General features: G+C 34.0%; 1 protein-coding gene across 1 annotated transcript in view; it reads right to left on the bottom strand.

The window, feature by feature from the left end:
- Positions 1 to 18,942, bottom strand: part of PIK3C2G (phosphatidylinositol-4-phosphate 3-kinase catalytic subunit type 2 gamma) — a 269,937-nt gene that overhangs the window by 45,127 nt on the left and 205,868 nt on the right. The window contains 2 exon segments of the mRNA XM_025047424.1: positions 2,880 to 2,955; positions 17,936 to 18,044. Of these exon segments, the coding sequence (XP_024903192.1) occupies positions 2,880 to 2,955; positions 17,936 to 18,044 (185 nt within the window).

Below are 18,942 nucleotides of genomic sequence, written 5' to 3'. Positions count from 1 at the left end.
ATAGTGAGTGTGGAAGGAGTAACATGATTTTGGATTTAGGTTTCTTCTCTCTTGCCCTTTTTATAAAAACAAGTTATCTAGGTAGAAAATATCCATGTGTCTTCCACTGTTGTTCCTTCTATCAATCATTTATTTAGTAATTATTTATGGAGCATCTAAAGTAGGCCAGACACTCTACTAAGCCCTGGGGATACAATGGTAAAGAATACAAACTGGATTATGCCTTCATGGATTTCTAGTCTGTGAAGAAGCACACAAGCTATAATCACCATTGCAATAAGCGTTCTGAAGAAAAACATTATAGGAGTGTAAAGCAAAGAGGTAAGATCTGAAAGATGCAAAAAAAAAAAAAAAAAGGATGAAGAAGGTGGAATAGGTGTCAAATGGTCCAGGCAGAGAAAATTGCATCTGTGAGGTACTGGGGAACTTGTCAAAGTTGAGGAATTGAAAAAGGACATTAATCAAGTTGGGGAAGGGCCTGATATTAGATTGAGAACGGAAATTGGTAGGTGCCAGATTCTGCTGGGATGCCATCATGAAGATTTTAGTCTTTATCCTAAGATTAGGACCAGCTACATAATTTGTGAGGCTCAGTGAAATAAAAATATAAAATAAAAACAGGGTCCATTTAAAAAAAATTATTAAGAATTTCAAGACAGTGACAGCAGAGTATTAAACCAAGTGCAAGACCATTCTAAGCACCGTGCCCTGTGAGACTGCACAGGCCACAGGCCCATGTAACTGGCCCTGCCTAAGGGCAATGGGAAGCCAAGAAAAGTGTTAAGGAGAGGAGAGACATGATTGGAATAGGCATTTGAAAAAGATAAATTCTTTTATTGTCCAACCAACTCATGTTATGTAGTGTGTAAAGGCAAAGGAATGTTACTATCTCCCAGATCCAGGATTACCAATTATTATCAATATGATCTTTATAAGTCATGTGCCTAGACATAAGTCTTCAGAGTCCATTCTCTCAATGTATTAGTAAGGGTAGTAAAATGGTGAAGTCTGGGATTTTTGCTTAAAGTCATCCTATGTAAACCAGTATTTTAATACACTTGAATAATTTTATCCTCTAATGATGTAACAACATAAGAGCAAAGTTTCAACTAAGTGACAAAAATAGTGCTTAAAGTAAATACTGTGCTTCCAGTTTAGAACCAACTGGTCCCATGACAAAGGTATTAAGAATTCAGAAATATGAAAGGAAATAATTTTAAAAATATAAGAAGAAACAACTTTCTGCTAATCTTTGTCATTGTGATGATTTGCATATTCTGATTAGATGTGTTTTAATATAATAGGCTGTATTTCATACACAGCCTATATTTAAAAATATCGAGAATCAAATATTTCGTCTGTCATAATTGCCAAAGCAAACTATGAGTATTGTATAATGTAGTAAGAAAAAAATCAAACTAGAAAATAAAGAATTCTCAAACAACTATTTTAGTTTTTACAATAATAATTCCAATTTTTCGTGTGCATATATGTTTTAAAACACCTTACAGGGAAATGCTATAAGCAAATTAAAAATTTGATAATGATTCACGGTTTATTTTTTGAAACAGAGAAATAATTTTTTTAAGTACATTAATGATAGAATAGAGATCAGCCTAGTACCTTTTTCTTAAGTCTTACATCTTTAGAAATCTACACTTTTATGTTTTATTTTTTTAATTTGGTTAATTCAAATATATAAATATTAATTGTAAAAATTCTCCCCAGGCAATAGTATTTTTAAAAAGATAATTGTTAGATATTTGTGAATTATGATAATAAAAACAAGATATATTTTTTATTATGGACATCATTCTTTTTTAGATATGTGCTATAAAATGTAAGAAATTGCTTTATTTACTAACTATTGTTCATGGTTTGGTTATATAAGCAAAGTATCCTAGTGATGTTAAATGAGTAAAATGTAGGAGGAATGAGAGAGGCAGAATCCTCCTATATTAATTTAGGATTTGTGAATGCAGAGCAATGTATAGTGAGGAAGTGGGAACCTTGATTTAAAGTTACTGTCAGTCTAAGAGAAGGAAGGCAGACACAAATATAAATATCCAATTTAATACAAAATTACACTATGCAACCTGATCTGATTGTATAGAACTATACACCTCAGGGATGAGTAACTAGGATGTCAGATACAAGCAAGAGGCGATAAGCAGACAGGCCTAACCTTAACGGTAGAGAACCAGAAGGTGGATTGTATAAAATGAAGATAGAGAGTTGCTAAGGAAGGAGGGGTGAGGTCTAGCAAAATATAGGTTTGCAAATCTTATATGAGTATCAGTATTGGATGGCCACTGGCAATAGAATTATATTACGAATACTTAAAATTGATAGGACATTCAAAAAGAGTCTCTGACAATATAAAATAAACAAGAAAAGTTAATTAGAATTTGCACACATTTGTCAGAGAATAGGGTGGATAATTGTGCTGGGTTAGTTTGAGATCCTGTTAATAAAAGAAGGCTTCATGAGAGAGGTGGAGTAATTAGCACTAGATAATTCATGATCATTATTGTTGCCTAATATTTTTTGTTGCTTTCTAAGATGCCGAGTAAGCTGCAGGACTTACCTACATGAGAAAACAGGAACTCCATCTCAATATACGATTAATTAAAATGAGTTAATAGTGTATTAGCACATAGTTATTATAATCGGACAAACATATCTGAGTTTAATTTAACTTGAAGAACATATTCTAAGAGGTTAAAAAGCTTTGGAAATGGTTAGAAAAGACCGTTAAAGCCCCACTCTTAAAAAAGTGATTTTAATTTGAAAATTGAAAAAAAATAGTTGTGATAATTTTTGCACAATTATATTGAAACTCAATATTTGTTTATAGTAATAATGATGCAATTACTTGCCTAGGTCGAAAGGTGATGACTCTTCAGCTGTTTGTTGCACAGGCTCAGAGAGGAAAAAACTAAGTATATAATCACTCTGAAAAACAAGACAAAATATTTCTTAACATCTTATATTTATTTATTGCTCCTCTACACTGGTATATGAAAACATTGACCCAAAATATACAATTATTTGTTATATACATACCTATTATAGATTCCATAGAGAGAAAAACATATTAGTAAGTTTATTTAGTGAATGTTATAATTTTACCCTAAGTTAAACCAATCTTTTATGAGTTGGGATGTCTGATTACATTTCTTCAAGGAGCTCATGTGTGCTCTGCTCTTGAAGATTACCATAATGTTTACATTCTTGAATTTTACAATTATGCATGAATCTCACACTTTACTTTTCTAGATAATGTGTACCCTTGGACAGGGCTTTTGGAGAAAAATTAATCTCAGTAGGACATAGATGTTTACTTAGTGAGTAACTATTACTCTTCCAGATACAATTCTAGGAATGCTCACTGAGTACTGATCACACCAATGTTAGGGGATATAAAAAATAGAAAGATTCATAAGATGATTTCCCTCTTCAGAACATAATCTAATGGAGGAAATAGATTATATAAAATGTTGATAATAGAAGTTTTAGTTATATATATTTTTAGTACAGAGAAGTGAGTGTGCTTCTCTATTAAATTGGAATGATCACAAATTGACATTTAATCGGGGTTCCAAATGAATGGGCTAACTGGTGAACCTGAGAATAGCTTTTCCTTAGTGACACTAGCACATATTTTGTTTTAAGCCATTATATAACCAAAGCAGTCCTCTCCATGAGGTCCTACATTAGTATCTAAAGGACACCACTAAATGATTATTTCTACTGGCTACCATAGGCTTATGTCAAAGCTGCCTGGCATTTCTCCCTGGCCACCTTTCTCTCATTCTGTGCAAAGGCTCTTTCAAACCTCCCCCAGGAAACATACAGATTTCCAAATCTGACTCCCTTTCTGCTGATGATTTTGTTGCCACTTTAGAGAAAACAAAAGGTCGATGGAAACTCCTGTGTGTCCTGCCACAAACTCTAAAGACTCACAAAGCCATCTTTTCTTTTTCCTTCTAGTATAATGAAAGAAGTGTTTCTCTTCCCATTTGTTATAAGATTGTATTCGCCCCAAATTCATACGTCGAGTCCCAACCCACAGTACCTCAATACGATCTTATTTGGAAGTAGAGTAATTGCAGATACAATTAGCTGTTAGGATGAGGTCATATTGATGGAGGGTATGCTCCTAATCCAATATGACCAATGTCCCTCTAACAAGGGGAAATTTGAACACAGCTACTCATAGAGGGAAGATGATATGAAGAGATCTAGGGAGAAGACAGCCATCTATAAGCCCAGGAGAGAGGCCTGGGACAGATTCTTCCTCACAGCCATCAGAAGGAACCAACATTGGAGACACTTTGATTTTAAACTTCCAGTTTCCAGAACTGCGAGACAATATATTTCCGTTGTTTAAGGCACCCAGTTTCTGGTATTTTGTTATGGCAGCCTTAGCAAATTAAGATACTATCCAATACTGATCCTGTCATCTATGACCTGGATTCAATTCCTTCTCAAGAATAACTCAATCATACTTTAGTTAATGTTCACCTTCTTCCTTTCTTCCTCATCAGTATAAAGTATGGTCAACTCCACTCTAGCAACGAACAAACAGATGAATCAAACCAAATAAAATATACTAACACATAAATAATATCGACAATAATGTTGCTTTTGAATCTTGTGTTACTTTTCTCCTCAGCAAATGAATTTATGAGTAGAGTTGTCAGCACTCATATTGGTTCTATTTCTTCAACTATTACACACTTTATGATCTGTCACACTCAGGTTTTGCCACTGATTGTCCTCTGAAAATGCTTTACCATCATTTCTAACAAACTTTCTCTTTTTTTCCAAATCTGATGGAGATTTTCTTGGCTTATATAAACACTCCATTTTTAGTGAAATACTCTCATCTGCTTATGATATTACATTCTCCCAGTTTTTCTCCCATTTATTTTGCCATCTCTTAGACTTCTTTTAATGATCCTTTCTTTTTGCTTATGATTTAAGTTCTAGTGACCCTCACTTCTAGGCCCATCTCTCTCACTACTCTAGCACATTCTTTCAGGGTGATGTTGTCTTTTGGTGGCTTCTGTAATGACGCACAAATTTAAAGCTTTATCCTAGATACATCTCCTGAGCTTCAGCCTTCTGTATCAAAATGCAATAAACTACTGAAGTTCAGTAACCATTTGGCTCCCTTGACTGTTCTAAAGACAATTAAAACCAAAAAGTGCACCACTAAATACATTTTCTTTTCCCTCAAATTGCTACTTCTCCTGTGTCCAGGCTCAAAATAATGTGTATCGTTTTGGACTCTCCATTCTGCCTCATCTCACACATCAAATTAATTGTTAAGTCCTATGGATTTCACCTCATAAATATGTCACCTATCCATTTCTGCCATCTTCCTAGTTCTAGCATTATCAAGTCTCATCTAAGTTATAGCAGGAGTTCTCAACCCTTATCCTGCTACTCTTTACTCTAATTTGTTCTCTACACACTGTCAAACTAATCTTTCAGAATAAAAATTTATTAACTACTTAAAACTTGGCAGCAGCTCCTCATTGCTTTTAAGAAAAAAGCAGTTGGTCAACTGCTTAACAAAGCTTGTAAGACCTCTTGTAATTGGGATCTTGCTCATTCCCCAATCTTCACTTATCACTATTTCTCTTCTAGTACTTTATGCTGAATTATGATGAATTATATTTATTTCCTCAAATGTGTCATGCTACTTCCTCATCTTTCTACATACTCTTTTCTCCATCGTTTCCACCCCTATTCACCCATTTGCCTAAGGTTTATCATATGCTCTCTTTTCTACTCTTGTTAGCCCAGTCTTCAAGATATCAAGAGCAGAGATTATCATTTATTCACTCTGCTCAATAAATACTTGTTAACAGAAATAAACAGATCTGTTGTCAGATATAGAATATATTTTTTCTAATGCAAATATGTAGCAGCTTTATGCATCATTGTAAATTAGTTAATTACCAATTTTGATCTCTACGTATTGATTTCTCGTGACCTTGTTTAATAAGAATCTATCCTCAAGAAATGTGTCTATGTTCAGGGAGCTGACCAAATCATGTTTGTTCCTTTATTTTTTTTATTGAAAGTTTAAAGTTAAGCTTCAGTTCCTGAAGAATTTGGTGAAGGAAATTTGACCTTCTTTGCCCTTTTGACAAATAGTCAATTATTCTTCTCTGGCAACATTTTCGAACCTCATTGCCCAATGGTTATTAAACTTCAGAAGTAGGAAGAATATCTTCTCAATTAGTGTCTGAAATGTCACCACTAGCTAATTATTCCCTTGTGTTTATACTGTCATATCTTTGAAATCCTCATTTGTAATTCCAGGTGTGGGTGACATACTAAATACTAAATCCTTAATGTAGCAATACTGTTTTCATTCTTAATCTGTTTCTACATGATCCAGTGTCAGTGGAGAGAAAAATCAATAAAAAAATGAAGAGGGTAAAAAAAGTAATATCGCTGGGTCTCAAAAAAATCAATTAAAATTTTTTCTTAGATTGGGCTTTACTTCTGTGCCTGACTCCTGCAGCTTTTAGCACACTGCACCACTGGATGGTTTGGAGAGTTGTAGAAATATTAGTGTTACAGTTGTTCTCATTAATAACCTGGACCAATGTTCTCAACTGGATTTGTACTGACCTCCAAGAAATGTGGCTACATTTAGTTGTATAGATTGTACACTGAGCAACTTTAGGGTGCCATCTTTACATTAACTATAATTCTACTCAGCAGGGATCCCCATATGTAAGGGTGCCAGTTATAGCAAATAACAGAGGATGTCCATGCAATATTTAAAACATATAGAAAATTATTTTTTTATCTCAAATTCAAATATAACTGGGCAGCCTACATTTTATCTAGCTACCTTACAGTATGAGGTGTTTAGAAAATGTGTGGGTGTACTTTTGGTTGTCTCAATGACTGAACGGTAAAGTTGGCAATTAGTGGGCAAGGTCACTTATCATGTCCTGAAATATGTAGGAGATTCTTACATTATGAAGAATGTTGCTTTTCTGCTTAATTCTTCAAATTGTCATAGTTTCCCAGAGGAAAAAAAAAATGAATGTAACTACTTTACTCTAAAAATGAGAAAACTGAACACCAGTTAGCACAAGTGGTTGACTAATTGAAATTACTACAAAAAAAAAGACTGATAGGGTGTGGTCAGTAAGCCCGGGCCCACTTGTTTTATCATTGCCCATGGCATGCAAGGCATGAGGGAATATGAGGGACAGATAGGAGATGTGGCTAGAGAGGGCTTCATAGGAGTTCTAGAGCAATGGTCCCCAACCTTGTTGGCACCAGGGACCAGTGCTCTTATGAGAATTTAATGCCCGATGATCTGAGGCGGAGCTGAGGCGGTGATGCTAGTTTGGGGAGCTGATGCAAATGCAGATGAAGTTCGCTCACTTGCTCACCTGCCACCCACGTCCTCTGTGTGGCACGGTTCCTAACAGGCCATGGACCAGAGACCCCGTCCAAGGGATTGCTAGTCTACTGCATAAGTTTAAAGCTACTGTGATTGATGAATTTTAAGCAGAAAACATCATGATCGGATTTTTTTTTTTTTTGGGGGGGGGGAAAGATGACAGGGCAGCGTTGTGGAAGAAAGAATGAACAGCAGCCATTCTTGGAGAATATCATCAGCAAAATTCCTCATATGCTCAACATATTGTATTTTCTGAGCCGTCCATTCTGCTTTCTTTTTAAGTCTCTAAAATAGTAGTTTTGCTGTCTTTCTCATTCCCTTTATAATCCTTGTCCTGGTGGTGGTGTAGATATCCTTGCATCTCTTTGCTCTTTTAACCTTCGCTCTTTCTCCCTTTATAAAAGTCTCGCTTTGAATATCATATGTCCTGACCTGGTTGTTGCACTTGTCTATTGATTTCTAGGTCATTGGCATTCATTTCTTGAACATTTTATACTTCGGAACACTGTCATTTTCTCTACTAATACTCATCATAACTTACTGTTATTGTAATATTCATACAAACCATCCTTCCTTATGGTAGATTCTTTATTTTCAAACTCTTTTCTTGTCCAATGCTCCTGTTCTTCATTCTACTCAGCCACTCACTCCTGTTCCCTTGATTTTGTCTTGACCCGTGACTGAAGCCTTTCCATTATATTGATTTCTAACCTCCCAGTCTAAAACTACCATCTCTCCCCATTCCAGCTCATGCCTTCTAGTTATAAAACTCAAACCATCTGTTTACTTGAAGACTTTTTCGCTGGCCCCAACCCCTTTCATATTCTCAAGTCCTTCTTTGGCCAATTCGGATCCCATGGTTGAAATAATAACTCCTTTGCATATTCCTTTCAACTCCTTTGGCCCTCTCTCCTTTTATTTTATTATTCACTTGGCAAAATACCCAACTCTGGTTACTCTCTGCCAACTCTGCAGCTATAAAAGGCCTGCTGAATACTGCTGGAGATAAAAACTCAACCATGCTTATTGGTCTTGCTGTTATCTCATGCCCACTACCCTCAAGTTGGTGTTCGGGATTTTCTGGCAATTTTACACTTATCGCTAGTCTATTTATTCTTCTACTCACCCACAAGACTATTTAATACCTTATCCTTACTCAAAATGCCAACACAGTTTCCCTTTCTTTCAGTATGCTCAAGGTTGGTCTTGTTGATGGGGCAAAAACACAAATGAAATAATTTTTATAAGCTTTTACCAACACAGCTGTCATCTTACCTCACTTCTACACTTTCTTCTGTTATACGGGTGGACTGTCTGTGTTATAATTTGAGACTGATTTTAGCACTAGATCTCATGCTCTCTTCATTACTCAAGGTCATCACTCTGGTCTCTGGTGAAGTTCTCATTTCTCCTTGCATCATCAAGTTTTGTTTCTTCAATGGATCTTCCCACCAGCATACAAATATGATATAATCTACTTCAATAAACAAAATTCTTGACCTACATTTCCCTGCACACTATTTTTTTCCTGTTCACCCTTAGAGCAAAGCTTCTATAAGGATTGTTTTCTACTTTCTATCCTAAATATCTCTCCCCATATTCTTTTTTGAACTCATCCTAATTGATTTTTCCCCCTAACACTCCCATCAAACTGTTCTTGGTAAATTAACCAATGATACCCATTTTGCTAAATTCAGTAGTCGCTTCTTAAATTTTGAGCCATTAGTAACATTTGAAACAGCTGATCATTTCTTCTTCTTTGAAATCATTTCTTCTCTTGGATTCCAGGCATTATATTCTCTGGTTTCCAACAGCGTGCTCCTTCTGTGTCCTTTGTTGATTTTCTTCTGTCTTCTCAAACTTTACAATTGATGTGCTGTAGGATTTAGTCCTCAGACTTCTTTTTTTTATATTTACATTTTCACTCTAAGTAATCTCATCTAGTCTCATGGCTTTGAAAAACAATTATTTGCTGACAACTACAGGTATTTATATTTTCATCCCCTTTTGTCCCCTCAACTCAAGACATTCAACTTTTCTTTTGACATCTCTACTTAGAAGTCTCATAGACAATGCACACTTAGTGCATTTAGATCCAAACTACTGATTGCCCCTGCTCCATAATGGTCCTCCTACAGTTTTCTCTAACACAGCAAATATTCAATCAATGCAAGTTTGTATGGCCATAAAGGTAGATCCTGATTGGTTAGTGCTTTTGCCCTAATGGTTGTTAAATATTTGAACCATTCTTTTTATGTAGAACATTATATAGTTGGTGAATAAATTAATAAATGGTTGGGATTTGTCGTGGAGACATTAAAGTTATTGGTCATTGATATCAATAGTCCAGGTAAATGCATTAGGCTATATTAAATGCTGCATGAGGTTATATATACATACATATATATATATTTTCTTTGTCAGGTTAGATATTTGCCTAACTAATATGAGATTTTTAATATCTAATAATGTATTTTTAAATTAAAAATGCATTCAATAAAGAGCAAATTAAAAAACCTATTGAGCAATTTTAAATTAAAATCTGTATCAGCTTATTTTGGTAAGTTCAGAACTCTTATTAATGTTTTGTTTACCATTTATATTATGAAGTCATTTGTAATTTAAAATCATTGATTTTTTTTGAAAGAGTCGATCAATTAAATTTGTTGAAAACCTAAGTGTTTTTCCTACATCATTTGAGCATGTTATGTTCTCAAAGGCCACAGAGAGTTAAAGTGCTTATAACGATCAGAAGTGATGTAACACTGAGATCAATTTTTTCTTTCTTTAAAATAATACATTAAAAATTCCCATTTATTAACGGGCCAGCCAACATCTAGAATTGGCTGCAAGATTTAATTTTAGTGAGTTAAAACAGTAAGCTTAATCTATCAAACACCATGAAGTGCTGTAAAAATGTGAATTTAAAAATGAATTCCCATAAGAGTTTTAAATCAAAGTTGAACGGTAATTGTATTTTATTGCCTTTTCATGAAGTAGCTTGTCAGAATGTCCAGTCTATAATGTAGCTCAACCCATTATATTCGTATTGGAGTTACATGGAAGAATGACACTGTGAAGAATAGTGAACTTCTGAAGAATCTTTTATAATTCCCCTTCTAAAATGTCATCAACATTTTACCAGACTCTGAAAAATAATCTTGGTTTTACTGATGATACACATATGACATTTATCCTGCCTGCAACATAATTTCAATCAGCTCCAAATAAGAAAAGAGCAATGTAGTGACAAATGTAGTAATTAACATCTGGGTTTAGCAAGCAGGGAACAAGAAACATATGTTCACTATTAAGATAGGATTTACCCATTTGGATTTATTTTGACATTTGATTTTTGCTTAAAAAAAAATCTTTGCTTAAACCTTAAGCGAAATCATTTTTTCTTTTAAGAGACTTGTAGAAATGAGCAACAATACCGAGAAGGGCTGAAAAATCACAGTTAATATGGCTTTAAAATTTTGAAAAACACCTGTTGTTTGTATATCTCAGCTAAACTCAAATGGGGGTACAATTTGTTTAGGTACTGCAATCATTTACTATAGCTGTTATTACATGTTCATATTGCTCTTTATACAGATCTTATTCAATTCATAGCAGAATTCCATCATAACAGAGCAGAATTTAAAGAAGCAAAAGGATTTCTTGTTATCATACTATAATTTCCTTGTAGAATGAAACTGCAAACATTGAAAGAAAAAAAAGAAAGTTCTATCAGTTTGAGAGAAGAGAGTAAAACGAAACAAACAGAAGCTAGGTAAATACGAGACTAGGGTTTCTAAACTGATGCTTGCAATCAATTAGAAGAGATATTGGGATAGTGTACAATTATGGTGTACATTTATGTCTGTCTCCATATAATCTGTGTAACGAGTATTGTATCAAAATCCATTACATTCCTTAGGAATAAGGAAAAGAAAAACCCAAATGTAGTAAGTTATTAAAGTTTTTATGAGGCCACCGGCACATATTAACGTAGAATATTGGCAAAGAATTTATCTCTTCAGGGGAGCATCTGCGTCTGATTCAGCTTTCTACTTTCTAGAGTAGAATTTCCTAAACTTGGTCAGGCATCTGAATCACTTGGGTTCTTAAAAAGGAACACAGATACCTGGATATCACCTTCTATCTGTAGAACCACCATCTCTAAGGATGGGACCTCAGAACATACTTTTTAAAATCTTCAAAGTTATTCTGAAACAGCTAATATGCCTGTGCAAACATTTAATCATTGTTGATTTGACTTTTGCTAATATAGCACTGCTTTATTTTGTACTATAGAAAGGACAACTGAGAAATGAGATATAGGTTTTACATCTCATTGTTGTTCTCTAAATACTCATTCTGTACAATTCAATTAAATTAATTAGTAAGATGTTACTGTACAAGGAAGTACACTTATAATACCAGCTATATTTTGTGTAAAAATACTCTGGGACAAAATAGGATTTCCTCCTTGGAAGTTCAGTATTAGAAGATGGCTGACATATTCTCATTGAGAACATTTCTAGCATCTGTAATTTTACAATAGTATCTCATGTTGAATGATATAAATGTTTCTTGTTTATCCTCCTCTCTCTATTTTTTTCCCACTCAAATCTTAGACCAAGATAAAAATAATATAGTGTCTGACATTTCTTCAGCCTTCTTTTCTCTAATTACTGACCAATAGATATTAAAATGACACAAAACAAAAACATCTTTTCTTGGGACCTTTACAGTAGTACTTTAATTTAGCACATTAGGAAATGTGAATATGATGAAAACTGTGAGCAACATGTCTGGTGGTTTTGTTCATCTGTCTCTATGCAGCAGTGACTATGATGGGCAATGATATTCATTAAACCTTGCTGTACTAAATTACACCTTTGCAAGTCTTCTCTACCTGTATATACCTGACTCCTTTGCTTTCCCCTCTCATAACAGTAATCTGCTAACACTTGAATCCATCTTGTGGATAGATATGTTTAGGAGTTCCCTATTGATGACCTGCTACCATATAAAGACATATCTCAATATTCATCCTAGTCACACTAGGACCAGCAATCAGAAGCCTCTCCACTTTGCACTTACTTGCCTCTACCTAAATAGGCCAAAGCTTGATGCTTTAATGGTTACTAGATAGTTTGTCAATTTACCTGAAAAAGTATGTTTAAGAGAGCTTTAGTATAATCAGTAAGGCAACCCTTGGCATGCAAAGATGATAATCCTATCCACCATTCCCTCAACTTTCTCCTTCATGGACAACTGCCATACTCACGTGGCCCTTGAATATAGTATAAGTGAATGGACATGACCTTCAGAGAATGTCAGAATTAGTAAAGAATATCAACGTGTCAATATTTTATATTCTTGAATATGCAAAGAAAGCTTAAACTCAATGAAATAAATTAAGTTGACTTGATCATCCTTTATGAATATGGCCGGGCAGTGCTCCTGGGCTTGGGACTAGGTAACCAGTAGAGCCTGTCTCTGAGCTGGCAGCTAGCAGGACTCTTAAGATCATTTTCTATCAAGCCAGAGGTCTCTGGCATGGGGTTCATGTGGGACTATACACTAGAGTGAGGAAAAATATCAAAATTAAATTAATATTTATTTTATGACATAATTTAAATTTCTTCCAATTTTTTGTTTTTTTTCCCTATGACTTTTAAAACCTTTATTACTTATTTGCTTAGTAGTTCATGGATAAAATGTATATATAAATAAATTATGTTTTGGAAGCATGAGTTAATTTTTTTAAAAGATAAAACTGGTAAGATATAATAATAAATAAGAGATCATGGCTAAATACTTTTCCGTTGCAACCTTTCAATCTCTTAGGTTTTAAAAACAGCATAAATCCTATAGGTTAATATATGCTAATGATTCTGTTATTATTCATTTAACAATATTTACTTAGTATTGATGAGTTCGTAACTGTGCTACATTTGAGTAAAAATTGAATGCATATAGTTACTGAGTTGTTTAAGCTACTGAAGGAAAGCATGTAACCGTAGTGGATGCTTTGTCCTTGCATCCTGTCCCCCAGTTTCTATTTACTAACTCCTATTTGCTCTTTAATAACAACTTGAATGCCATACTATCTGGGATGCCTTCTCTGTCTCACTCGGAATCGAGTTAAGTATATCTCCTTAAGTGCTCAGGCACTTGTCCTTTGACACAAAATTAGCATCTCCAGCTGAGAGTCTGTTAACCTGGAAATAATATTGTAGCACAATGTTCTTGAGTCCATATTTGCTAAAAATCAGTAATATAATAAGATACTTGAGTATCTACTATATTGGAGGCCGAATCCGTAGGTTGAAAATAAGCAAGTTAACTAACTATCTGAAGATGTTATAAATAGAAGGGCAAAATATAACCAAAAGAAGCAGAAGAAAGGAAATAATAAACATTAAAAAATGAAAAAGAAAAGTAATACAATAGAGAGGGTCAATAAATATTCCATCTCATTCTTTGCAAAGATTAGTAAAATTCATAATCCCATGATAAGACTGATGACAAAATCACATATGTGGAAAATGGAAGAATATATATCTGAGAGCCTACAAATGTTAAAAAGATTGTGAGAGAATACTGTAAATAACTCTATGCCAATAAATTAGCAAAAATTCCTAGAGAACTATAATTTAATAGACCCAAGAAAAAATAGAAAATGTGAATTTCTCTATAACTCTTAAATAAATTAAATCTCTAGACCTACATAGCTTTACAAATTAAACAAATAAAACCACTTTAAACTCTTCTAAAGAGCAGGGGAAAAAAAGCAAGGTTTTTTTAATAACTAATAGCATTATGAGGCCAGTATGTTCTTGATTCTGCAACCTGGTAAGGACATTATAACAGAAAAACTTCAGGCCAGTCCCTATTATAAACAAAGCTGAAAACAAATGCTGAAAAATATGTTAAATCAAATCCAGCAATTCATAAGAAGAATAATATGTCACGACCATGTGATGTTTATCCTAATAATTTTCTTTAAAATGAGAAAATCTATCAATGTAATTCACCACATTAACAGAATAAAGGAGAAAAACTATTGATTCTGGTTGATAGTCGATCAGCCCAATAGATTCAGAAAAAAACATTTGATAAACTGAACTTTATTTTTATTGTAATAACTACTGGGAATAGAAAGAAACTTTCTTAAAATAATAAAGATACCTACAAAAGCCTACATACTTAATGAAGAAATACTAGATACTTCTAAATATTAGGTGGCAGAATAACACAAGCATGTCCATCATTGCCTCTTCAATTCAATATATATTGGAGGTCCTGGAGAGTAAAAAATAGCAAAAGAAATATAATATATAATTATGGAAAGAAAAAATAAAACTTGTTATTTGTAGACAATATGATTGTAAGTGGAAAATTCGAAAAACAATACAGATAAATTATTAGAATTAAATGTAAAGTTAGTAAGGTTGTTGGGTATAATGTCAATATATAATATTAGATACAAAATCAGTTGTATCTAAATATTGATGAATAAGTAGAAAAGCAATTTTAAAAAGGTAATGTGAGATATCTAGTATAACAAAATATTTTTAAGACCTCTATCAATCTATTATTGAGATTTTAAAAAAAGATTTAAATAGGTACATGATAATGTATTCAAAGATATTAGGATGCAGTTTCAACTAAAATCCCAGTAGGTTTTTGCATGGAGTTAATAAGATAATTTAAAAATTTACACGGAAATGCAAAAGTTCAAGAAGAGCCAAAATACTATTTAAGCATAGGATGAAATAGCAGGACTTACTCTGCTAGATATCAAGATTTATTATAAAGCTATAGTAATTAAGACTGTTGGCACAGGGTAGACAAAGAGATCATTGGTGTAGAATATACGGCCCTGAGGTAGACACATACTTAGATAAATACTTAAATTCTTACAAAGGTGGCACTGCAGGACTGCGAAGAAAGGGAAATCTTTAAATAGTGTTGGAACAATTCAAAATCTACATTGGAAAAATATCAGATGATTTTTATCTCACACCATGCACTAAAGTCTATTTCAGATAGGTTGTAGGTTTAAATGTGAAAGAAAAAGACAACAGACTTCTAGAAAATAATATAGGAACCTGTGCTTATGACATAGAGGTAGAGTATGTTCTTCTGATCATATAGGAAAATACCAATACATTTTACGACTACATTAAAATTAAGAGTTTCTGTTCACCAGAAGACATAATAAAGAGAATGAAGGGACAAGACACAGAGTAGAAGAAAATTATTACAGCATATTTAACTAATGAAGGACTTCTATCCAGAATATATGAAGAAATACTATAAATGAATAAAAGAAATCAAGTAATTAACAGAAAAAAGGCAAGATACATGAACTGGCACTTCACCAAAGAGATATCCAACTGACCAAACAACATATGAAAAGGTGTTCGAGCTCATTAATAGTTAGGAAAATACAAATTAAAAACAAAATGAGATGCACAGTCACCAGAAAGGCCTAAATTAAAAACACAGACAATACCAAGTGTAGACAAGGTTGTGGAAAATTGGACCACTTACTCATTGCAAGTGGGAGATTAAATTGGTCATTACCTATAAATATTGAACATTAAGCATATCCTAGAATCTAGAAATTCTACTTCTAGGTATATAACCAACATGTGTGCATTAGGAGACATACATGTAAAACAATGTCCATACAAGCATTATTTGTAATAATCCCGACTTGGAAACATTCCACATATCTATGTAGAGAGGAATCTACGAATGAATTGTGATACATTCATATAATAGAATACTATACAACAATGAAAATACAGGCAGTTTAGAGGTCTATCGCTGTCTTGTTAGTTTAAACAATAGTCATTTTATTATTGTCTCTCAGTTCTGGGGTTTGACTGAGCTCACCTATGGTGTTTTTACTTGGGGTCTCTAACTAGTGGCAGTCATTTGGTGGTTGGGGCTGGAGTCATTCACTCACAAGCCCATGAGGCTGATGCTGGCTGCAGGCTGGAAGCTCAGCTGGGCACCAGAACGGCTCTGTTTCTTGGACATCTCTCTATTTGATCTCTGTGTTGTTCTCCCACTTGGTAGGCTCCTATAGTGAATATCACAAGAAAACTTGAAAGAAACCGCATGGCCTTTTCTAACCTAACTTGGAAGCCATGAAGCGTCACTTCCATCAAATTCTATTTAATGAGAAAATCACAAAGGTCCTCTTGGGTTCAAGATGGGGGACATAAGCTCTCTTATTGAAGGGAGGGTAGCGAAGAATTTTCACACATTTGAAACTATGCATTGTCACATGGGTATTTCCATCATCAATAATCCTTGAACTGTCCAATTTTCTTTTGCATATTTTTTCTGGATACATGTTACATTTTATAGTTTAAAAGGCTACAACATAAAAAGGAACATAGTCCCAGTCTAATAAAAAGGGCCAGAACCTCCCAAAATGGTGAGGGACATTGTTATTCTTCTTATTGTTTTTAGTTCAATACTCTCTAAGGCTTAGCTTTAATGCTCAACAACCTGGCCCTGACCTTCTCGTTGGCTTTAACCTTCCTCTCACAGCTTCCTCACAAGAATGCTGAGATCTAACTGAATTGTATCCTTGAACTTTTCCCTATCTCCCTATGATAGCATAATGGCTCTCCAAAGATGTCAACACCCTGTTCCCCAGAACCTGTGGATATGTTACCTTACATGGCAAAAGAGGCTTTGCAGATAAAGTTAAATTAAGAATTTTGAAATGGTGAGATTATCCTAGATTATCTAGGTGGGCCTAATGTAATCACAAGGAGGGTCAGAGTTAGAGATGTGATGACAGAAGCAGAGATCAGCCTGTGCCATTTCTGGGTAGGTTACAAGCCAGGAAATGCAGGAAGCCTCTAGCAGCTGAAAAGCCAAGGGAATGGATCTTTTCTCTGGTGTCTGCAGAAAGAACCAGTTCACTAACACCTTGAGTTTAGTCCCATAAAACCTATTTTTGGATTTCTGACCTTCAGAATGGAAATAAAATAGATTTTATTGTTTTAAACTACCAAATTGGTGGCAATTTTTCACAGCAACAACAGAATCTAATATGATCCCCCCACCCGCTTTTATTTCCCAGTCATTACCTTAACTATATTGTTTGATTCTACTCAAAACACTTTTTTAGGACAACTCTTTTAAATCCTACCTGGTATTAAAGACCCAGCTCAGATGTTCTCTTCTCCCTGAAATCTTCTTACCTTCACAGTCAGAAGTAATTCTTAGTTCTCTAAAACACCAGGGCACCTAGCAGCATTGATAGTCCATTTTTCATAAATTAGTTGAGACTAAAGTGCTATACCTTTTTTGCTGGTCTAGTTTCCTGTTCAGAGATTTTACAAATATTGGACATGCATATTTGTTAATTGACTGTAGAACAAAAAAGAATGTTATCATAAAATATAATAAAATATTTCCAGTAATAAGTTACATTTTATGCAAAAATATAAAAGCATAACATACATTTGCAACTTCGTATGATCCATTCAATATCTGTTCCATGTAATGATTTAGATCTCTGAATCTTTTGTGATCTGAATTTGTAAAAGGTAAGTGCCACCAATGAGGAAACCTGTTTAAAAAGAAAAAAGTGTGCATTCATTAATTTGAAAATTGGCCTCTGCATCTCAGATTGTTTATGAAGTTATAGTTGCATTAGAAGGCAGGACCAATGAAAACATTTAGAAAACAAAACAGAACACATGATTAATCATGAGAATTGTATTAACATGGCTGTGGTCACTTGTGTTATTTTAACTATCACTAATTAATACTAATTTAATCTAACATACTAAATTAATATATATGTTCCTTTTTACTGTATTTATGGCAGACCACACATTTTGTTCCTTAAATACATGTGAGTGATAATAAATACTTTCTGAAGTTAATAATTCATGTTTTCAAAAAGGTCAGATTTTATCGTTTCTTCTGGGTTCACTGGAGACATTTCTACGCTAACTGAATTAAACAGTCTATAAAGTGACGTATACTTCCCTCTGGTCTGAGTCTTTTCGAACAAAGTATCACTTTCTCCAGGAGTCCGACCTGGAGAAATTCCTCTGTACTATCTGATGATATATCTTGATGGGTTAGACATTATTAAGACCAATTATTAGGTGGGTGACCCGTTAATGGTTAGCATTTGGCAATGCATTTTGCTGTTTAAATATATCATTTTAGGAACTGCCTGGCACTTCCTCTGACTGCAGTCTTGCTCTGACTCCTTCATACTTCTGCTTCTTGGATATAGACCTTTTCTCTAGGAAAGGAGCATGGGGCATAGTGAAGCGCTGTCAACAAACACACAAAAGTATGTGACAGCTGTGAGCCATGCCATCCACTGCTTCCTGTTGGAAATCTCAGGGAAGTCCCAAGTAATATGTTTGTGTATTAAAATAATTCTTTTATTTTAAAAGTCTCTTGCAGTTCTAAGGCTTAAAGTATTAAACATTTTTATCCAGATTTAG

Source organism: Pteropus alecto, unplaced genomic scaffold (assembly GCF_000325575.1).
Source record: "Pteropus alecto unplaced genomic scaffold, ASM32557v1 scaffold103, whole genome shotgun sequence".
NCBI lineage: Eukaryota > Metazoa > Chordata > Mammalia > Chiroptera > Pteropodidae > Pteropus > Pteropus alecto.
This window is presented reverse-complemented; position numbering and strand designations above follow the sequence as displayed.